Source organism: Sus scrofa, chromosome 2 (genome assembly GCF_054392235.1).
Source record: "Sus scrofa isolate SSC_HxYL_T2T_F1_AM1 chromosome 2, Sscrofa_HxYL_maternal_Yorkshire_Landrace_v2.0, whole genome shotgun sequence".
Taxonomy (NCBI): domain Eukaryota; kingdom Metazoa; phylum Chordata; class Mammalia; order Artiodactyla; family Suidae; genus Sus; species Sus scrofa.
Genome location: NC_139384.1, coordinates 4,622,179 through 4,643,781, shown reverse-complemented (window position 1 = coordinate 4,643,781; position 21,603 = coordinate 4,622,179). Strand labels below are relative to the sequence as shown.

The 21,603-nt window shown below is 58.4% G+C and overlaps 1 protein-coding gene across 6 annotated transcripts in view; it reads left to right on the top strand.

Annotated features, from left to right (window-relative positions):
- Positions 1-21,603, top strand: part of LRP5 (LDL receptor related protein 5) — a 119,871-nt gene that overhangs the window by 18,387 nt on the left and 79,881 nt on the right. For all 6 annotated transcript variants that reach the window (XM_021082720.2, XM_021082719.2, XM_085010556.1 and 3 more), the window contains exons 2-3: positions 11,616-12,012; positions 19,673-19,870. In XM_021082720.2, coding sequence (XP_020938379.2) covers positions 11,616-12,012; positions 19,673-19,870 — 595 coding nt within the window. The remainder of the gene's footprint in view (positions 1-11,615; positions 12,013-19,672; positions 19,871-21,603) is intronic.

The window sequence follows — 21,603 nt, the reverse complement described above, 5'->3', positions numbered from 1 at the left end:
GGTCACCAGGGTGAGTTGGGTGAAGGTAGAGGGTGGGGCCCTCGTTTCTTCCTCTGCCCGGCCCCCTGGGGTCTACTGTCCCCTGTGGGGTTTGAGCTGGGGGCAAGCACCGATGGTCGCCACTTGCAAAGGGGGTTCAATGACAGTCTGATGTCATCCCAGCAGCTGTCCTGGGCTGGGCTGACCCCCTGCTGGCTGGGAATTAGGGCCACACCTTCATTCCTGGAAGGGGCCCCAGTCCGCTGCGTCAGGGGTAGGACCCCCAGAGTGGCCCTTGGGGGCGGTGGGCTGCCATGACTGACACCTCGGGGTCCCTCGGCCAGGCACTGGGCCTGTGTCATGTCCCGGGCCTTTGTCGGTCTCCCAGGCCTTTCGAGAGCGGCCGAGCCCAGGCTTTTCTGGGGACAGAGGTTCAGTTCTGCCCTTGGCACGGCCGGTGCCTCCTCCTGCCTTTGTGGGCCCCGTGTCAGGGCCCCGCCTCCCACCCAGGGGACAGCAGGGACCGCCCCGCCCCCCATCTCCCTGGTGGATGAAGACCTGCGGGCCTGAGTCCTGAGTTTCTCTGTGCTCTAAGGTGTCCGAAATAAGCTACCGCGTTTTCTTTTTATCTTTTGCAGCTGATTTCTTCTTCCTGCTCCACCCCCCAAACCTGCCCCTGGACGTCTCCTCTGTGCCTGCTTCCCTGACCTTTCAAATGTGGTCCCTGCTCGGGAAGCTGGCCTGGGCCTCCGGGTTAATTACCACCTTCCTATAGGGCTGTGTGTGTGTGTATGTGTGGGTGTGTGTGTGTGTGTGTTAGACCAGGGCTGGGGAGGAGCAGGAATGGGGGTGACCGGGGGTCTTGCACGGCGCGCGTGGCTGGAGGGTGGCAGGCGGGAGGCACCGGGACTCTAGGGTGTGGGAGCCGCGTGGCGACCTGGGGCTGGCATGGTTCGGGGAAATGGGGTGAGAGGCGGTGGCCTTTGTCCTGCACTGGGTGACGTGCACAGACCTTGGCAAGGCAGCCTGGTGAACGTCCACAGCCCGAATGCTTCCCAGCCTGCACCCGAGCACCCCGCCCTGGGAGGTGTGCTCTAGTTTTGACTGTTCTCAACGCCCCCAGCCTTGCAGTGGTAATAAATGGTCTTTATAACCCGAGCAGCCCCTTGGTTTGGGGAAAGGTAGGCTGTCCTTCTGAAGGACTCACGGTCGTATGCCAGCCTGGGCTGCATCTGCTATGGATTTGAAGCAAAATATGGCCTTTATTCATTATTTTTATGCACATGTCAGCAGCTCTTGTGCTCAATCAGTCAATTGTTATTGATTGTGCTAGGGTCTGGGGTGGGGAGCACCCTCGGGCAGCAACCCCTTTGGCAGGGGGGCCCTGCGGGTGGCACCCCATCCCTGCCCCGGGGAGCAGGTTGGGGGCCCCGCCTCGTGAGGGTACAGACCACACGCTCAGGGGAAGTGGGGCCAGCTGGGTGGGCGCTCAGAGGACCCAGGCTTCCCCGTGGGCCAGGTGTAGCCACCAGGGAGGGTTTGGGGGGGGCTGGGAACAGCTAAAGGCATGGAGGTGGGGGGCGGGTCTGCTGGGGCAGTGGAGGGAGTGGGGCCAAGTGGGGAGCCTGGGGGGGCCCTGAGAGAAACTTAGGGGTGCGCTCTGGCTCAGCAGGTCCTGAGGTGGGCGGGTGGGTGGATGGCTCGAGGGGGGAGCCCGGGGGGGCTGTGATCATCCAGCCGAGGTGGAAGCCGGGCAGGAGCCTCTGTCCCCGGCGTTCAGAGATGTTATCACAGATTCCACTCGGGCTCAGCCTTCTCAGGCCTGCAAGTCTGAGTCTGCCGAGCTTCCCATAAAAGGCGGGACATCTGTTCAGTTAAAGGAAACCCAAGCTTGTATTATTGTTGTGAACGTCAGGTCTCTCCGTTAGAATATTTAGGCAACTGCAGGACCGTGTCACCGGGTCGGGGCTACTACCTTGGCTGGATTGAAGCCCAGGATGACACATGGGGCTCTGCTGGGCAGTGGTTGTAGCAGGGTCCCCTCCTACCCCCGTGGGGGCAGCACAGGGCCTCCCCTGGGCTGAGGGCCTGGGGTGGAAGTTTGGGGGGGGGGGCACGCTTGGCTTCTAGGAACTGCCCACATAAGAGTGAACTTGGATTTTTAATATTTTCCCCCTTAATTAGGAACGTTCCTTGAGAAGCTGAGGTGTGATTTTGCTGAGATGCTGCTGATGGTACAGCAGTGACTGTTTCCAGCTATTTTAAGCTCGCTCAGCCTCATTCTCTGCAAACCAGCGTGTGGCTCCCGTATTGCCCTTAAAGAGGAGCACTTTTCTGTGCTCAGAGCCGGGGTGGAGGGTGCTTGTCCTCTTGTGCTTTGGGGGACCGGGCAGGTTTTTCCCTGGTCCCCCCATCATTTTAGCTGGATAAGTGCTTGTCACCCATTTCCTCTTAGAGGGGAAATAGAACTTTCCTGCCTGGGGATCGGAGGAGGATTTGTCCCCACCCCAACCTGAATGTCTTTGAAGTTTCAGTTGTATCATAAGATTCATGGGAATCTGGCAATCTCGGTCTGTTGTAGCCATGCTGGATTTATTATTATTTTTTAATGGTTTGAGTTTTATTTGAAGCACCTGGGGTTATATCTAAGCCATAACATGCACGATTGTATGCAAAAAAAAGATACAATTTTATGGAGACGCGCACGGAGACCTGGATTAATGCAGGTGGGTAGGAAGGCGATGTCGCACGAATGTCCCCCCCCCCACCCCGGCGATTTGTGGATTCAGCAGGATTCTCCAGAGAGGTCTTCCTTTTCCTTCCTGCTGCAGAAATGTTGGTACCTGGCATTGGAGGAAGGGGGGCGTGGGTGCCACACAGAGGTGCCAGTGGCAACATAGCCTGTGGGAGGTGGGGGAAGGCCAGCAGAGGCTACGGGGGTGGTTGGCAGTTGGTGATACTGAGCAAAGACGTGAATACATTGACCGTCGCAAAAGCCATGTGTCCACTTTGCAGTAGGTATGGACAAACATGGACGGGGGGACGGTTGGAAAGTAGCCCGAGGAAAGGTTTAACCCTGCAGGGGCTGCCGTGAACTGGTGGGTTCTTAGCACACGTGTGCACACACACACAGACGTATTACAACAGATGTGTGTGTATCAGAGTGTCTGTATATACATACAGTGGATTTTCATTATTCACAGTCGTTCTCTGCTGTAAAGTGACCGCAAACCCTGAGCAAGTTCTGAGCCGCTGGTCCTCGGGGAGATCCCAGGCTGGGTTCCCGGAGCCTCCGGCCACATTTCCATCTCCTAATCAATGCACAGCCTTGTTGGATGCGTGTTTCTGTTTAAAGACCCCTGATGCGTGGTGTTGATTCATTCCGACCAACCCCACCACGACGAGCGGGTTGGATGCCCGACACAGATTCTCTGCACACACACCACACCGCAGCCATCCGCACGCTCTCAGCCCCTCGGCCCTGTACGTGGGGCCGCTTTCAGCAGTGGAATCACCCACAAAAAGCACAGAGGTGCGAGCAGCTGGACAGTGTGAGCTGAGGCGGAAGGCGGAGCTTGTCTCTCCCTCGGCCGGGAGCCGGGGGTCCGGCGACCGTTCTTCCCCTTGGGTGCGTGTGGCCCAGGAATGACGCTCCTGAGCATCCAGGGGGTCATCAGTAACTCGGAGCCGGCGGGCGACTCTCCAGGGTAGCGGCTGTGACTTGGAGGATGGGCCGTGTGTATTTGCCAGCTCTGTCTTCTGGGGAAGCCCAGAGGCAGCGCAGCCAGCGCCCAGAGCTTGGCCTCGAAGGATCCCTCTCCAGTCAGAGGAACCAGAGCTCCTGGGGAAAGGGCTGAAGCTCAGGCTGGGACAGAGACACAGGCCCGTTAACCTGGAGCATGTCACTGCAGCAGAAAGGAAGGAAAGCAAGCCTCCAGGGACCCAAGAGACAGCCTCAAGGGACTCTCACCGTCCAAACCCAGGAAGCTTTTGAGCATCAGAGTAAATGGGAACATTAACTGTTAACCCCTCCCCTTTTCTCCCCCTTTTATGGCCACGCCTATGGCACATGGAAGTTGCCAGGCCAGGAGGTGAATTGGAGCTGCAGCTGCAGCAACGCTGACTCCTTAACCCACTGAGCAAGGCCAGGGATCCAACCTGAATCCTCACAGAGCAACGTCAGGTTCTTAACCCACTGAGTCACAATGGGAACTCCAGATCTTAACCCCTTTTATGAAATACGAATAGATGAGTCTCCACTGGCTTCAAATAATGAATAAATAGTTTGTGCTGGACATGCTTTAATGACCCCCTAGCATTTAAAATGAGAATCATGAATCGGAGTTCCCTGGTGGCCTAGTGGTTAAGGATCCAGCGTTGTCACTACTGTGGTGCCTGGGGACTTCTGCACGCCCTGAGCATGGCCAAAAAAAAAACACCCCAAAACAATCCTGAATGAAGGCTGTAACTGAAGCTTTAAGTCCTTTTTAGTAGCTTATAACATTCTACAGGACCACTAAACCATCAGTTTATTTATATTATTTTGAATTGTATTAAAATACACATAACTTAGTTTATGACATTAAGCATTAAAGCGTCCAGTTCAGTGGCATGAGGTTCATTTGCAGTGCTGTGTAACCATCACCTCCATCCGCCTGCCACCGTAATTCAATAAACTCGTAAAACGGGGCTGTGCCAACAGCAGCACCGATAAGCATCGTTGTCTCTCTGTCCTGCCACCTAAGCTCTGACGTTTTTGATTTTTTTTTTTTTCATGGTGTGAGAACAATGCCATGAAAAGTCCTAACGGGGCTTTTGTAGAACTTGGGAAACTGGCTGTATAAGGGGACGTGGTGGGCCCAGGACATCCTGAAAGATAGGGGTTAGGAGGGACCAGCTCTCCCAGCAGCCAGGGCTGGTTGGGGCTCAGCACGCGGGATGGCACAGGGCTGGGTGAGTAGAGAACGGCAGGCAGCCGAAGCAGAGGCAGGCACTGCTGGAGGGGTGGCACGCACAGGGTAGCAAGGAGGAGCTCCCGCTCGGCCCTGGGGATGCAGGGACAAGCCGGTGCAGAGGAGCTGTGGCGAGTACCCAGTTTGGGAAGCCTGAGGCTCAGAGGCACCCAGGCATCAGGAAAGTTGCGGGGCAAAATAATTAACCTGAGCACGTAGCTGCATCTTCAGGTCAGGCGCGGGCATGTTGGGCGTGCGCTAAGTGGTGTTCATCCTTCAAGGTCCCAGTGTCCCTCCGCCAGGAAGCCTGCCAGGGCCACCCACAGCCAGCTTTTCCTCCTCCAGGAAGCCTGCCAGGTTTCACGCAACGGCTCATTCTGCTCCAGGCACCTCCTGTCCATGTCACTCAACTGCCTTTTCTTCCTGCTTGGATGGTGGTTTAGCTGTGTGTGTGTGTGTGTGTGTGTGTGTGTGTGTAGCGTGTGTCCTGCCCAACTGCACTGAAGGCTCCTCGAACATGGCCCACATTGTCTTCTACTTTTTGGCCTTCCCTGTGGGGCTGGCATGGGACAAAGGACCGTTCCTGACTGATAAATCCATCGTTGGTGTCCAGGCTCCAGCCCGCTCCAGTGAGCAATGTAACGCTTGGTGAATATCAATCAGGCATGTACTGAAAATGTGGCTTATTTTGGTGTCGTAGCAGAGGATTGGGTTACCGTGAGTCGGGCTGTGTTTAGTGTAACCATGTGAACAGCGTAAAATACAGGCTATCGGAATGGAAGCCGAGACATCTGCTATGAATTCTATATATAAATAGTGGATACGCTTACATGGGTTAAAATGGGATTGTTGGCGCCGGCATCTTCAGCTCCTGATTCCACTGTGGGAGCTGCTGCGTGTTAGTGCCAGTCCTGGTACCCGGGACAGGAGGGGAAGCAGTGGCTCTTTTCTGACCCTGATGGTTGAGGGAGTGTCAAACCCACCCTAGAAATTGACGGGAGTGGTCTGCTCCCCGGCCCTGGGCAAGGAGCTACGGAGAACCCACAGGACTTTGGGGGTATCCCGTGCCCCCAAGAAGGGGGTGGCCGTGTGACTCAAGGGTCACAGAAAAGACTTCCTAGTGGGAAGCCAGGACAAAGGAAGACGGTCACAGGGGAAGTTCAGTGGGCTTGGGGTGCAGCAGTGCCTTTAAAAATTATCTATTGAGGGAGTTCCTGTCGTGGCTCAGTGGTAACGAACCCGACTAGGATTCCTGGGACACAGGTTCGATCCCTGGCCTCGCTCCTTGGGTTAAGGATCCAGTGTTGCCATGAGCTGTGGTGTAGGTCGCAGACGTGGCTCTGATCCTGTGTGGCTGTGGCTGTGGTGTAGGCTGGGGTCTGCAGCTTCAATGCAACCCCGAGCCTGGGAACATCCATATGCCACAAGTGTGGCCCTAAAAAAATTATCTGTTGAGGTGGAATTCAATGCAATGTGAAATGAACCCTTTTAAAACAAACATTTCACCGGCCTTTAGCGCATTCATGATGCTGTGTAGCCACAGCTGTCCAGTTCCAGAACATTCCATTGCCCTCATAAGAAACCCCATACCCATTAAATGATTATGTCTCATTCCGCCTTCCCCCAGCCCCTGGTCACCACTAATCTTCTGTGTCTGGTTTATGGATTTGCCCCCTTGGGACATTTCGTGGGACCAGAAGTCTATGCGGTGTGGCCTTTTGTGTCTGGCCGCACGTCCTGGAGGATAATGTTTTCGGGGCTCATCCGTGTTGGTGCTGCTGTCAGTGCTTTGCTCCCTTTTGTGGGTGAATAACACTTCATTGGCTGGAGCAAGTTGTGTTGTCCGCTTTGGGCTGCCTCCACCCTTGGCGATTGTGAAGGATGCCGCTCTGCCCGTGCATGTGCAAGTATTTGTTTGAGTCCTGTTTGCACGTCCTCTGGGTACCCACCCAGGAGCGGAATTGCCGGGTCACGTGATGTGGGATGTGTTAACTCTCTGAGGACTTGCCGCGATACCCTGCCCAGCAGCCCACAGCAGCCGGCGGTGCCTTTTAAGTGGTTACTCTTTCCTGCTGCATAGAATGAGGAAGCAGAGCCAGAGCCTGTCTTGCCCCAAATCTCAAAGCTGGAGGCCAGACCAGGCTTTGAACCAGGCCCCCGAGTCTGAGTCGACGTACTTTCCTTTGTGGCAGAGCTGGCCCAGGACCCGGCGGATAAAACATTTAATTCATTACAGCCGCTGCTCCTGCCCCAGTGGGTATTTATCAAGTGCCTGAGATGAGCTGCCGCTGGATGGAGCCTCTGTATGAAAACTCCCCCTGTGGGGGCTCTGTGATCACCCCCATTTCACAGTCTGCACGGTGCCCTCAGCGCCGCTCAGGTCTTTTTTTTTTTGTTAGGGCTGCAGGTGCGGCATATGGAAGTTCCCAAGCTGGGGGTCGAATCGGAGCTTCAGCTGCTGGCCTACACCACAGACGCAGCAACACCATATCCAAACCTCATGTGCAACCTACACCACAGCTCACAGCAACACCGGATCCTTCACCCACTGAACGGGGCCAGGGTCCGAACCCGCATCCTCATGGATACTAGTCAGGTTCATTTCCGCTGCGCCACAGCAGGAACTCCAGAAACCACCCAGGTCTGAGCCGCCCCACTGCGCTGGCTCCAGGGGGCTCACTTGGGGGACTGAGTGATGGGTGTGCCTTTGTGACGTGTGGTCCTGAAAATAAATACTTGCACAGATACTCTCATAGCAGCATAACTTGGGGTGAAAACATTTAAAGGTATTTATCCAGAGGCTCAGCAAGGTCCTCTTTTATTTATTGTCCAGTCTCCTTTGCGATCTTTGTCGCCACCTGACACTGTCTCATAGCTGCAATTCTAGTGCAAAGCAGGATTTACCGTTAGGTGGGGTGTGTGTGTGTGTGTGTCTTTTGACGCATCTTACACATTTACTGCACTCGTTTTCTTCCTGCTTTGATGGACATAACTTTCTGCTGAGGGAACCGTCTAGTTACCACGAGGTGGGAGCAGTTGTGTTGATTTTTCTTCTGATAGGAAGGCTGCAGCGAATATTGTGTCTAGGCCCTTTTCCTTCCTTTAGGTGTGTTCCTTGGGATAATGCCTGGGGAGGAGGTTTAAACAGCTCGTGGTCCTTAATACCAGATGCCGTGGTATTTCCTGAAAGGTTCATTCTCGAATCTGTGGCCGCCAAGTGATGGCGTCTGTTTTTTCCGGTGACCCCATGTTAAGTCCTGGAGCACAGCGGTGGCCGGGCCAGTGGCTCTAACTCAGCCTGTGTGCCCCCTCCCTCCTCTCCTTCCTCGCAGTGCTGGTTTCTTCTTCTCGCTGCCCCCCAGAGCTTGGGCCACTGGTCAAGAGATTGTCCCCGGAGTGCCCTGGAGCAGGTCAAGGCACCCTTCCAAGAGCGGCACCCTCCTCACCTGGGGCACACGTAGCCGAGACCCCTGGTCTGCAGGGTCTTGGGCAGGTGGGCTTGTCACCTGGGAAGGAGCACACAGGACCAGTGTCTGCGTCCTGCATACTCACCCCAGGACCTTTGCACCGGCCGTTCCCTCTGCCATCCCCTCGCCCCGTGCGGGTCTTGGCCCAGGTGCCACTTTCTCAGTGATTCCACCCTGATCATCTTATGGGAAGCAGCACTCTCCCTGCTCCCAAATGCTTTGTGCTGCCCTTTTTTGCAAACCTGATGCACCAAGACACTCACTGATCCTACCTTACCCATCTCGTGGTCCCTCCTTATCCCCCCCCACCACGTGATACAGGACGCGAGGGTGTTCTCGGTTTGGTTGCGTGTCCCAGCCAGGCTGGCATGTGCCACACGACACCCCATCACCTGTCCACTGGCCGGCTCTGTCCTGGCCTCAGCCCGGCACACGGCTCCTCAGGCCTGCGTGTCCCAACACCAGCTCCCCAACTGGCCTCCACGCTGCCTGCCTCCCCCAGCTTTTCTCCTCCCACGGGGCCCCTGGGCCTGGCGGGCTTGGCCCCATCAGCCAGGGTTTCCAGGCCCTGAGGAGGGTCACTGGGTGGGTAGGTGCTGTCTGTCCATCTGGAGGAGGCGGGCAGCGCCCCCCCGCCACTGTGAGTCACCCAGGTGACGGGCGGGTGAAGTGGGCGCTTCTTCAAACTTGGGAAGAGTGTGTGGTGGTTTCTAAACATCTTAGAAGCAGGAGCGGCTCCTCCTGGAAAGAGCCTGCCTGCCAAGGCCGCGCCCGTCCGCCCCGTCCCTCCAAGGCACCTCCCTCCCCACCTCACAGTTTGGGAAAAGCACAGGAAGTCGACCCCCCTGCCCCCATCATCTGCGGCCTTTGAAGGTGCACCTGAACTGCCCAGAGTGTAAACTGTGCTGAAAATGCGGTCTTTCCAGTTCGGGGAGAAAGAACAGAGCAGAAGTAGGATTTTTTGTGCCTGGGGCAGCTTCTGAGAACTCCCCGGCTCCCCGTCTCTCCCCAGCCCAGCCGCCCCATCCGCTCTGGGGCTTGTACTGCGGGGGTTACTGGGTTTCTGGACACACTTGGGGCCTGGCCACTAGCCCATGGGACCCTCCCTCCCGGGAAACCTCGGATCAGAGCCTCCTTGTCTGTGGGGCCGTCCACCTGCCACTGCTCCCGGCAGGTGAGTTGTGCCCTCACCTGTGCTCACCCGTTTCCACTGGAGTACCCGTGGCAACGGGAGCTCGCCTTTTCCCGAGATAGTAGCTTGTGTTGTCGCCCAGAGATGCTAATTTGGAGTCGGCATCTTCCCCAGTGGCCTTCAGCAGCGGTTCTTCAGCGTCGCCCTGGTGGCTTGGTGTGTGTGTGTTCGCAGGTCTGTTTCTGGGCCAGAGGCTCAACTTATCAGAGGGGTCTGTGACCCCTAGAAGATCCCGAACCACCTGGACCGGTTCTGCCTTTTCCAGACGTGAGGGGACAGGCTAGGCCACCTTGCCGCAGGGAGTCTCAGAAGCCTGGGCACCGCGAGCCTCGGAGGCAGGGTGGGATCACTGGTCATTGGTGCCCTGGTGGCCGGAAGGGCCACAGTGACGACGAACGGGCACGTGCTCTGGGGCGCCCGTTCGCCTTGTGTACCGTGGGGTGTCTCTTTGCTGCAGTTTTGCCCCCTCGATCCACGTGCCTCGGGGTCCCACACACGACTCTTCCTGCGAACGCCCCCCACCTCCGGTCTTCACGATTCTTCTTCCTTTGACGAGCTGGACCCTCCGCCTCATCTCCCCCACTGTCCTCTGCCGGCCGGCACCTGACTCTCGGATGGCACCCAGCCACCCGCCGGGCCTCCGGTGGTGGGTGTCACGGCCGCTCCCCGGGCCCTGGGGACCCGGACCCCTCTGGGCAGGCCACCCTTTCCCTTCTCACCTCTCACAGGCAGAGGTGACTCACTGTCTGGAAGTCGGGGTGCTGACGGCTGGGTTGGGGGAGGAAATGCATTGATAGAGCCGCTGCTGTGTGCTGGCCCGGGGCAGGGCAGGGCCTTCTCAGACAGGTGAGCCCTCCTGGAGAGCGGGGTCCACCAGGACCCTCAGCATGTTGTAGCAGCCGGGAAAACATCCCTTTTTAATTCAAACACCTTTTTATTGAAGTCCGAATACACAGCAAAGGGATGGGTGGGGGTGGAGGCCTTGGGGATGCTGCTGGACTTTGTTCCTCTCAGAGCTTCATCGTCCCCGGCTGTAAAATGGGCACACTTATCACCTGCAGCCCCAGCCCGTGTACAGAGCGCCGGGGACTCAGCAGGGAGCCCGCTCAGCTCCGCGCCCTCTGTGGGACCCGCAGAGAGCTGTCAGCCAGTGGCGACGTGGGCTCTTTATTGTCTGTGGGTACCTGCTCGGGGCAGGGAGGGGTGAGCTGGGGGACAGCTGTCTCTGGTGACTGGCTCCTTGCCAGAGGTCAGGGTGCCCAGCGCAGGTGGATTAAACAACCCATGGTTTGATTTGTATCAGGTCTCTTCCTGCCCCAAGGAAGTGTAGACGTGAGCCAGTGCTGGCCATGGTGGCGGGGGTGGGGGGGCGAGGGGTGGACCCCGTAGGCCGTCCTGACCTTGAATCCTCCGCGTGGCCTCCCTCCTGCAGAGGAGGGGCTGGGACTTGGGCTGGGCACAGCCTGGCGGTGGTCTGACTTGAGTGGCAGAGGGAGCCGTTGAAGGGGTTCGAGTGGAGGGATGACGGTCCAGAGGGGGACACGGAGGCCACAGTCCCCGGGAGGCTGAGCTCTGATGGTCCAGGACGTGGACTCCTAACACTGCCTGGGCTTCACGTCCTGCCGGGCCTCTGCCAGGCAGCATGGCCAGCTCAGTGCCCTCGCGTCCCTCTCAGGCTGACCAAGGGGATGTGACTTCTCTGCAGCCCCCAGAGGACCCGTGTGGCCTGGTCACGGCATCCGAGGGCGAGGTGTAGGTGTGGCAGGAAGAGCCCCCCCCCGGGGGGGGGCCCTCGGTGGTGGCAGTAACGGCAGCCTGTTTGGCGCATTGAAAGCCTCTGTGGGTGGCCTGGGCCTGCCCGGGCACCTTCCTGCCAGTGGCTGGGCAGTGGAAGGAAGGGGCCTGGGCCTCGGGCAGGGGCTTGGGTGCAGGCTGGGTGTGTCCGGGCGCAGAGCCCCCCTCCGGCCCGGGCTGGGCGGCCTGCAGCTGGCCGTCAGTCCTCACCGTGTGCTTCCGTCTGCACAGCCTCGCCGCTCCTGCTGTTTGCCAACCGCCGGGATGTGCGGCTGGTGGACGCCGGCGGAGTCAAGCTGGAGTCCACCATCGTGGTCAGCGGCCTGGAGGACGCGGCCGCGGTGGACTTCCAGTTCTCCAAGGGGGCCGTGTACTGGACGGACGTGAGCGAGGAGGCCATCAAGCAGACCTACCTGAACCAGACGGGGGCGGCCGTGCAGAACGTGGTCATCTCCGGCCTGGTGTCGCCCGACGGCCTGGCCTGCGACTGGGTCGGCAAGAAGCTGTACTGGACGGACTCGGAGACCAATCGCATCGAGGTGGCCAATCTCAACGGGACGTCGCGGAAGGTCCTCTTCTGGCAGGACCTCGACCAGCCGCGGGCCATCGCCTTGGACCCTGCTCACGGGTAAGCCCAGCGCCTCCCCCCGACCCCTACCCCCCCGGGCGGGGGGGCGGAGGCGGGGACGGGGGGGCGTGGCTTCCCTCCTGCGTTGCCTTGTTGAGCCCACGTTCCTTCCAGAGAAACCCCGGCTGGGCCTAAAGCAAGTTCAAGTTAACTTCTCAGAATGTGTGGTTGTTGAGGACGAGTCCCCTCCATATCCCGAGTCCTGTCTCTTTGTGAAACTTGCCACCACTTTGCTGTTTTGTTGGTCTTTCGAGGGCCGCACCTGCAGCATATGGAAGTTCCCAGGCTAGGAGTGGAATCGGAGCCGTCGTGGCCGGCCGACACCACAGCCACAGCCAGGTGGGATCCAAGCCGCATCTGCGACCTACACCACAGCTCACAGCAACGCCGGATCCTTCACCCACTGAGCAAGGCCAGGGATCAAGCGGGCATCCTCATGGGTACGCGTCGGGTTTGTTACCACTGAGCCACATCGGGAACTCCCAAACTCACCACCTCTGAGGCCACGGATGTGCTCGGCCTTGAATTTGAATCATGAGACATCTCAGCTGTGTGTGTGACGGGGTCCGAGAGGTGTGGGCACTCACCTTTCCGCTCCTTTACGGCAGCATTAGCTGACACGGGTGGAAAGAGTGAAACTCCTTGTCCAGGTGTAGAACTTACTGCGGGATTGTTTCTCTGGTCTCTTCCCAAAGCCCTCTGCTCCCCTTGGTGTCCCAGTCTGGCTGAGCTCACCGTGACCCAGGAAGGCTCAGGACCTGGCCACGAGTTCCAGGTCGGGTTTTGTCAGTGGCTAACGCTAGGACGTGTGTAGAGGTGGAGGCTGGGGTGGAGAGAAGGTGGAGGTCGGCCGAGCTTGTCTGCCCAGCCAGGCCAGGCTCCCTGCAGACTTTCCTGCCACCTCCCCCGAGTCCCCTCCTCCTGCAGCCTGGGAACCACACACTTTTAGCCAGGCTGCAGCAAGCCAGGCGCCTGCCTGCTGGCCGTGCCCCACCCCTTGCCGTGTCCGCCTCCTTCTCTGCTGTTCATTTGTCAGAAACACAGCAGGTCCTTGGGTTCTGGTCCTGATGCCACCGACTTGCTGTTGTCCTTGGCAGTGCCCACCCCTGCCCTGGGGGTGACGCTGGCTGTGCTGTCTACAGACCGGGCTGGAGGAGTCTGCCCTGCCAGGACTGATGGGTGGGTAGCGTGGGGAGCAGAGCAGGTCGGGGGCACTCTGTAGCTGAATAAACCTTCTTACATGGAGCTGCTCAGCGTGTTGACTGAGAAAGTGTGCCAGGCTGGCTTTTGATGTCAGGGGCGAGCTGGTGCCTCCTGGAGCTGCTGGGTTGTGCATGAGCTGTGTGTGTGTGTGTGTGTGTGTGTGCGTGCGTGTGCGCGCAGGAGAAGTGTGTCTGATCCACTGAGCGTGGGACTGGAGGGTGTGAGCCTGTGTGTGTGCCCGTGAACACACGTGTGTCTGTGTCCGGGTGGGGGTGGGGCGTTTACTGCCCTGGAAGCTGACTGGCTGAGGCCGGCCGGACCAGCCTGGTGCCCCCCACCACTGAGGGGCGTCCCAGCGTCCTGGGGGGACCATGCCAGACAGTGACTTTTCTGTAGATCCCCTTTACCCTCCTCTAAGAGGGCTGAGCCGCCCCAGCTGCCTGGGGGCCAGGCTGACCTTCTAGGAGGGTCTCCGTACTACCTGGGGAATGGTCCCGTCTCAGGCCTCTCCCACACCGCAGGGCACCTGGGTCGCTGACCATCTTCTGGGAGGTGGCGGCTGGTGTGGCCAAGTCCTGCTGGCTAAGAGGGGCATCTGTCAGCAGCGGGAGAGGCTCGAGGCCTTTACGATGCCCTGGGGGGGCATAAGCGGCTAGTATGGCTGAGAGGGATGAGTGCCATGGGGAGGAGGAGGCAGGGCCCGGGCATGGGGGGTGGGGGGTGACGCTAGGGGCTCCCTGGGCACAGGGAGAAGGGGGGGCGAGGCTAGGGACTGCCCACTGTAGGTCAGGAACCTGGGAATGCCTCTTGGTAGCGTTTGAACAGAGACCTAAAGCAGATGAAGGCAGAAGCCATGTGGCCATCTGGGGGAAGGTATGCCAGGCATGGGCACAGCCGGTGCAGAGGCCCTGGGCTTGTTGCAGGGGTGGGAGTAGAGAGAGGGGGAGGGGTGGGCTTTGAGGGGAGGAATCTCTGGGTCTGACGCCTGCTTAAGGGGATCTCTCTGGCTCTGGGAGTGAGAGGAGACTTGGGGCGGGAGCAGGGAGCTCCGTGAGTGGCTGTGATCCCGGGGCTGGAAGTGGACGCTTGGGTCAGGAAGGTTGTGGGCTGGGACGGAGGCGGATGGTTTTGGGATCTGTGCTGAAGGTGGAACCATCTGGATTTGCTGGTGCGTTGCCTGTGGGTTGGAGAGAAAGACAAGAAGCAAGGATGGCACAGTGCTGCTCTCCCTGCCTCAGTGTCCTCATCTGGACGGGGCTGTGACCGTGTCACAGGTCATACAGAAGACACCAAAACTAGTTAGTGGCTTCAATAAATGTTAGCTATCGTTCTATCAGAGACCCCCCCCCCACCTGAAATGCAGTCTCCATGTCGGTGGAGAATTTCTCTTCTTCCTGGTGATCTTTTGCTATCTTGGTTGGGAGGGGCTTGGTACTTGGTTGAAAGGAGCTTGGTGCTGGTTGGGAGGTGCTTGGTGTTTGGTTAGGAGGTACTTGGTGCTGGTTGGGAGGTGCTTGCTGCTTGGTTAGGAGGGCTTAATGCTTGGTTGGGAGGTGCTTGGTACTGTTTGGGAGGGGCTTAGTGCTTGGTTGGTGGTGCTTGGTTGGGAGCTCCTTGGTGCTCAGTTGGGAGGGCCTGGTGCTGGTGGGAAGGTGCTTGGTGTTTGGTTGGGAGGTGCTTGTTGCTGGTTGGGAGGTGCTTGGCACTCACTTGGGAGGTGCTTGGTGCCCAGTTGGGTGGTGGTTGGCATTTGGTTGGAAGGTATGTGGTGCTGGTTGGGAGGTACTTGATACTGGTTGGGAGGTGCTTGGCATTCAGTTGGGAGGGGCTTGGTACGTGGTTGGGAGGGGCTTAGCGCTCAGTTGGGTGGGGCTTGGTGCTTGGTTGGGAGGTACTTGATGCTGGTTGGGAAGTGCTTGGCACTCAGTTGGGAGGTGCTTGGTGCTTGGTTGGGAGGTGCTTGGTTCTTGGTTGGGAGGATCTTGCTTGGTTGGAAGGTACTTGGTGCTCAGTTGGGAGGCTGTGGTGCTTGGTTGGGAGGTGCTTGGTGCTTGGTTGGAAGGTACTTGGTGCTCAGTTGGGAGGCTGTGGTGCTTGGTTGGGAGGATCTTGGCAGTGGCCTGGTGCTTGGTTGGAAGGTGCTGCTTCTTCACGCTCACCCCGAGGCTGGCTTTGTCTGTATCATCCATAGGAGTTGGTCAGTCTCTGGCACAAACTTTTCCTATTAAACATTGAAGTCTTTTTTGATCTTGCCTCTGAATTCTCTCTCCAGATCTTCCTGGGATCATACCCCTGCCCCCTGGGACAGAGTTGACTTTGGTGTGGATGCCCTGGGCAGGATTTCTGAGGCCCCAACCTCTCCCCCATGGCCCCCCGCCCCAGGAATATGTCTGTTGTGTGATGGCGTAAAAATGGTGGCGGTAGCATCCTGCTTACCAGGTGGAGTGAAAGTGAGCATGCTGCACCGTGGCCCCAAGTTCATCTGTGCGGATGGAGGTTAGCAGTGCCTGCTCTCTCCCCTGAGGCACCACGTTACCCAGGAGGGGAGGACTCCAGGCTAGCACTTAGTGACCACGGGCAGCACCCTGGCTCTTGCCAAATGCTGGCCCGAGTAGTGGGCCTTGGCATGAATTTGAGCGGAGTCCTGGGGGCAGGGCTGCTGTCCTGAGCCGGGGGACAGTGGGTTTTGATCTCTGTCCCGGCCACAAACACGAGGACTGCCCCCTCGCAGCCCCGATGGAGCCTCCTCCTTGTGTCCTCTTGTGACGCAGCCCTCCTCAGGTGGGGGGTACTGCCCCCGACGGTGTCAGAAAGAAAGGTTCTCGGTCCGAATGTCCACCTCAGGGTGCACGTGACCAAGGACCCCACGCCAGGAGGACCCACAGATCCCAGGGGCCAGACGTGGTCAGTTTTAGCAGCACGTGTGGCAAAGTGCAGCATCCAGGCCAGGCTGGGGGGGGGCGCCTTTGTTCTCAGCACCAGGTGCCCCTGGGGGCTCCAGCCCTGCGGACCCGGGGCCAGGAAGACAGCCCCACGCCGGGGAGGTGGCCCAGGCCTGTAGCAGCCCCTGAGGGGCTGCAGTGGTCCCTGGGTCTCAAGGGAAAGCCAGGCTGAAACGCAACCCCCTCTTTAAAATGCAAGATGGCCCTTCCCTAAAATAACACACAGCCACAACCGCGGCCGGCCGCTGCCCTCTGCGCGGAGACCAGGCTCTGCCTCGCACGCTGGTGGCCCTCCGCGGAACTCGGCCGGGCCTGTGGCAGCGTTCGGGGCCCTGCACGAGCACCTCCCTGCCAGCCGGGCTCTGGGAACGCGAGTTCCCCATTTAAGGAAACCAGGCGGCCTCTGTTATGAAAGCCGGGGAAGGAATTTGAGTTATGCTCCTCGCGGAGGTCCTGAGCCTTCCCATTTTCCGGCCTTTCCCGCTGGCCGCCAGGAGCATCCGGGGAGGGCGGACTCCGAGATGTGTTTTCCTGATCCCTCCCGGGCAGGCTGGGCTGGGCTCTTCCCCGGCCGCCGGGGGTGGGAGAAGTGCCTGCACCAGGCCGGCGGGGGGCCTGTGCCCACGGCACCTGCGAGCCTCCGGAGCGCCGGGCAAAGTTCACCAGCACCCAGGCCTGGGGATGGGTCAGACGGCGGCCAGGCTCTGGCCTCACCCGGAGAGCCATGCTGTGCTCCCGGAGCGTGTGAGGCCAGCCTTCTTCTGAGCCTCAGTTTTCCCATCTGTGCAAGGGGATCTGTGATTCCCGCTTTCCCTGCTTTGCTTGGAGGCAGAGGAGCACACGGAAGAGGCTTTTGGAGAGGTGCTCTGAGTGAGGTGGGCGCTCTGGTCCCCCCACCCCCCACCCCGGGGCTGGAGAGCAGGAGGGCCTGGTGACAACAACAGGGTACATTTGGCCCCTTGCCCACGTGCGAAGCCCCCGCCAGCTCATTTTTGGTCATCTTGTCCCAGTCTCTCCAGCAGGTGGCCACGGCACCAGCTCCAAAATGACACCCCCCAGGGAAGGCTGCAGGGCCCATGGATGGGGAGGAGTGGCCCCAGAGCACCACAGGGTCTGGGCCCAGAGCGCCTGTCTCGGGGGAGTGGCAGCTGCGTGCACCTCATCTTCCCTCTCTCACCGGACAGAGACCCCCAAGGACAGGCTGGGTTAGGTCTGATGACTGGGTTGGTCCCTTGTGGGCGGCCGCTCAGGCTTTGCTGAAAGGGGTGAGGTTTTCTCTCTGAAGATGAGGCGGCCACGTGAAGGAGTCGGGGTGGGGGAGGGGCGCTTGGAGGGAGGACAGCTCACCGGCCATCTGAGAAGTGACCTGTTCTCACCGGCGAGATGTCCCGTGGCACCGCCTCTCGCCAGCAGGCCCTCCCAAAACAGATGGCGCAGGTGGCTCCCGGGAGATCCTTCCCAGGCGGACTCCCGTTGGCCCAGGGCGAGCCAGCTGCCTGTCCCTGAAGCAGTCACCGAGACCCAGGGCGATTTGCTGATTGCTCAGGACTGACCCGTGCCCAGCCCGGACAGGGGGGTGTGGGGAGACCACACCCCAGGAGAGGTTCTTGGACCTCGAATGGGAGAGATCCTCAAATGGAAATCCGGGCACCGTCCCCCTTCTCTTCAGAGAGACCCTGGTGGACAGAGTAAAGCCACTCTGCCATCGCTTGTGTCCTGACCTGTCCACGGCCGCCTGGACCTGGAGCCAAGGGTCTGTGTCCTCCAGGCCGGTGGGGTTCCCCTCCCCTCCGCTCTCCACCAAAGGACCCGCCCAGCCTCCACACAGAGCGGGTGCCCCGCCTGGACAGCTGGGCACTGCTGGGGTTTGGACCTGTCACCCTGGATGCCCGGCAGCATGTGATCTCTGCCCCCAAGGAGGGCATCGGATAAGGAGGCCTCCAAGGAGATGGTGCGCTGTGGCTGGAATCTCCGAGGATGTGCTTGAGCAGATGCCAGTCACCCACAGACCCACCCAGGAATAGCTCCGGATTTTGCCTTTGGCCACACCTGCAGCATGTGGAATCTCTCCAGGCCGGGGATCGAACCCGTGCCGCAATAGCCACCCGAGCTGTCGCTGTGACAACGCCAGGTCCTTAATCTGAGCCACCAGGGAACTCCCGTGAAGAACTCTGTTACATTTCAGTGTATACCTCACCTACATGTTGTTTTTAATAGACTTTATTTTTTCAAAGCAGTTTTAGCTTCACGGCAAAGTGAAGGCGAGGGTACGGCGTTCACTGACACCCATGGACGTGTCGTGTCTCTCCACAAAGATTTAATGTCACGTACCCACCATTATATTATCTTACAGAACCATTTTGCCGCCCTTCAAATCCTCCCCGCGCCACCACTTCATCCCCCTCTAGCCCCCGAAGCCCCTGATCTTTTTACTGTCTCGGAGTTTTGCCTCTTGCACTTTGTCATATGCGTTTAACGTCCCTCCATGTCTATTCCTGTCCTAATAGCTCATTTCTCTTTTGTCTTTTTTTTTTGTCTTTTTAGGGGCCCTCCAAGGCATGTGGAGTTCCCAGGCTAGGGGTCCGATCAGAGCTACCACTGCCGCCCTACAGCACAGCCACAGCCATGAGGGATCCGAGCCGCATCTGCAACCTACACCCCAGCTCACGGCAACACCAGATCCTTCACCCCCTGAGCAAGGCCAGGGATCGAACCCGCGTCCTCATGGATCCTAGTTGGGTTCGTTAACCTCTGAGCCATGATGGGAACTCCTAACAGCTTGCTTCTTTGTGGCACCGAATAATATTCCATTCTCCATGGTTTAACTGCCGTTTAGAAGATCATTCAGCATTTTCACAGTAGCAAAAAAAATCACAAGCAACTCTCACATCCAATGTGGAAGGATTTAAGTAATTTACAGTATTATATTGCCGTTAAAAGAACAAGGAAGGAGTTCCCATCATGGCACAGCAGAAACAAATCCGACTGGGAATCGTGAGGTTGCGGGTTCAATCCCTGGCCTTGCTCAGTGGGTTAAGGGTCCGGCGTTGCCGTGAGCTGTGGTGTAGGTCACAGATGTGGCTCGGATCTGGTGTTACTGTGGCTGTGGTGTAGGCCAGCAGCTACAGCTCTCACGAGACCCCTGGCCTCGGAATCTCCATATGCCGTGAGCGCGATCCTGAAAAAGAGAAGGAAAAAAAAGGCAAGAAAAAACCAAGGAAGATTTCCGTTAGTGAGAAGGAGAGGGTAACGAGTGGAAACGCATATGCAAGTGGAAACAAGTATGTTTAATTATCCAGCTTCATTTAAAGGTTAATTGATTACCACGTGCCTAGAAAGCAAATAGGAAGGAATAACACCCCAGGTGGTGAACGCTGGTTGGCTCTGCTGGGTGAGGTTTTGGGGCCGATTCACGGTGTCTGTTTCCTACGCAAACCGTTGGTGTAGACAGAAAGCAAAGCCCGGAAGCAGACGTGTGCAGCTGTCTTTCCCTGTGCCTCTGTCCTCCTCCATAGGTACATGTACTGGACAGACTGGGGTGAGACACCCCGGATCGAGCGGGCGGGGATGGACGGCAGCAGCCGGAAGGTCATCGTGGACTCGGACATCTACTGGCCCAACGGGCTGACCATCGACCTGGAGGAGCAGAAGCTGTACTGGGCCGACGCCAAGCTCAGCTTCATCCACCGGGCCAACCTGGACGGCTCGTTCCGGTCAGTGCCTGCCGCCGGGCTCGGGGCCCCCACCTTCCCCACGGGGCCCCCGTCCCGCCCCAGCTGATCCTTCTCAGCTCCGGCCCATGGTCTCAGACCTGAAACCCTGGGCGCCTGGGGCATGCAGGACCTCTCAGAACTTAGATCGGTACCGGAGGGCACACGCCACCTCTGACGTCCCACCAGGCGGGGTCGGGGTGGCATCGGCACCTATTTCACAGCAGAATGTGGCATGTTCGTTCTAAGTGGGACCAAAAAGGCTATAGAGAGCCCCCCCTCCACGGCCGGGTTTTGCCACCAAATGAGAAACAAAACTCTTTCCAATTTCAGAGTTTGGGGGATTTCAGAATTGCAGATAAGGGATTGCGGACCTGAGGCCCCAGGGTCCGGTGGGGTTGCAAAGACCCCCCAGCACTAGGCGTCCGGGGCGGGAGCAGCCCAGTCTTGCGTTCACTGCATTCCTGTCTTGTCAGAGGGCCTTACACCTAGTAGCTGCTCAATAAAATAGACTGAATGAATGAGTGGACGAAAAGGATGCTTTCCTTGTGGGTCCCAGCTTTTAGAACTTTCTGGTCGGCTTAACAGCTCCCCTACCTCATGACGCTTCGAGTATGGGAATGTCCCCTCCGGGTACAGGTGAAGGGCAGTTTATTCCTTGGCCAAGTACTACCTCCTGGCTCTGTGCCAGGATCCTCCCCGAAGGACAGATCTTGTTCCTGTACCAATGGGGCTCCTGGATCAGACAGGGCATGTGCGGGTGTGGAGGGCCACGGTGACCCTGCGCGGGGAGGGCTTGCTGGCTGGACCTCTGCAGACGTAGGCAGACGCCAACTGGGGCAGACGTGAGGAAGTGGCAGCTTTGCCGCATTTTATCCAGGCTCGTGCCATAGTCATCTCTTGCTGGGTAACAAAGAACCCGAACCTTGGCAGCCTGAAACAGCAGACATTTGTTGGGGAAGTCAGGAATCAGGAATCAGGAGTGGCTTAGCTGGGTGGCTCTAGCTCTGAGTGTGTCCTGGGGTTATAGCCAAGCTCCTGGCTGGGGCTTGGGTCACCGAAGGCCCCACTGGGGTTGGAGGAGCCACCTGTGATGTCGATGTCATGGCTGTTGGCAGGAGGCCTCCATTCCCCTTGAACTTCTCGGGCTGAGCTGTGTACCCAGCTGGTCTGGAGCTTTTTATCCTGTTGTCCCTGAGAGCGTAGACCGGCCTGGGGTCTGGTTGGAGGTTTGGAAGGTGTGACTGTGTGGGGAGCCGTGGTCCTTGGAGAGCTGAGTGATCCTGGCAGTTCTGAAGGGTGGATAGTAGAGTCTAGAGAGGCTGCAGGTTAGGGGTGCCCTGGGCAAGGATTGCGGTGAGGGACAGTGAGGATGATGGTGGCATTTAAAACGTAACGGTAGGAGTTCCCGTCATGGCTCAGTGGTTAACAAACCCGACTAGGAACCATGAGGTTGCAGGTTTGATCCCTGGCCTTGCTGTGGGTTAAGGATCCGGCGATGCCGTGAACGGTACTGTAGGTTACAGGTGCGGCTCGGATCCCGTGTTGCTGTGGCTGTGGCGTAGGCCGGCAGCTACAGCTCCGATTCGACCCCTAGCCTGGGAACCTCCATATGCCGTGGGTGCGGCCCTAAAAAGCTAAATAAATAAATAAATAAAAAACCATAACGGTAGTGGTGGTGATAGTGGGGTAACGGCGGCGATGGTGGTGGTGGTTGGTGATGATTACGGTGGAAG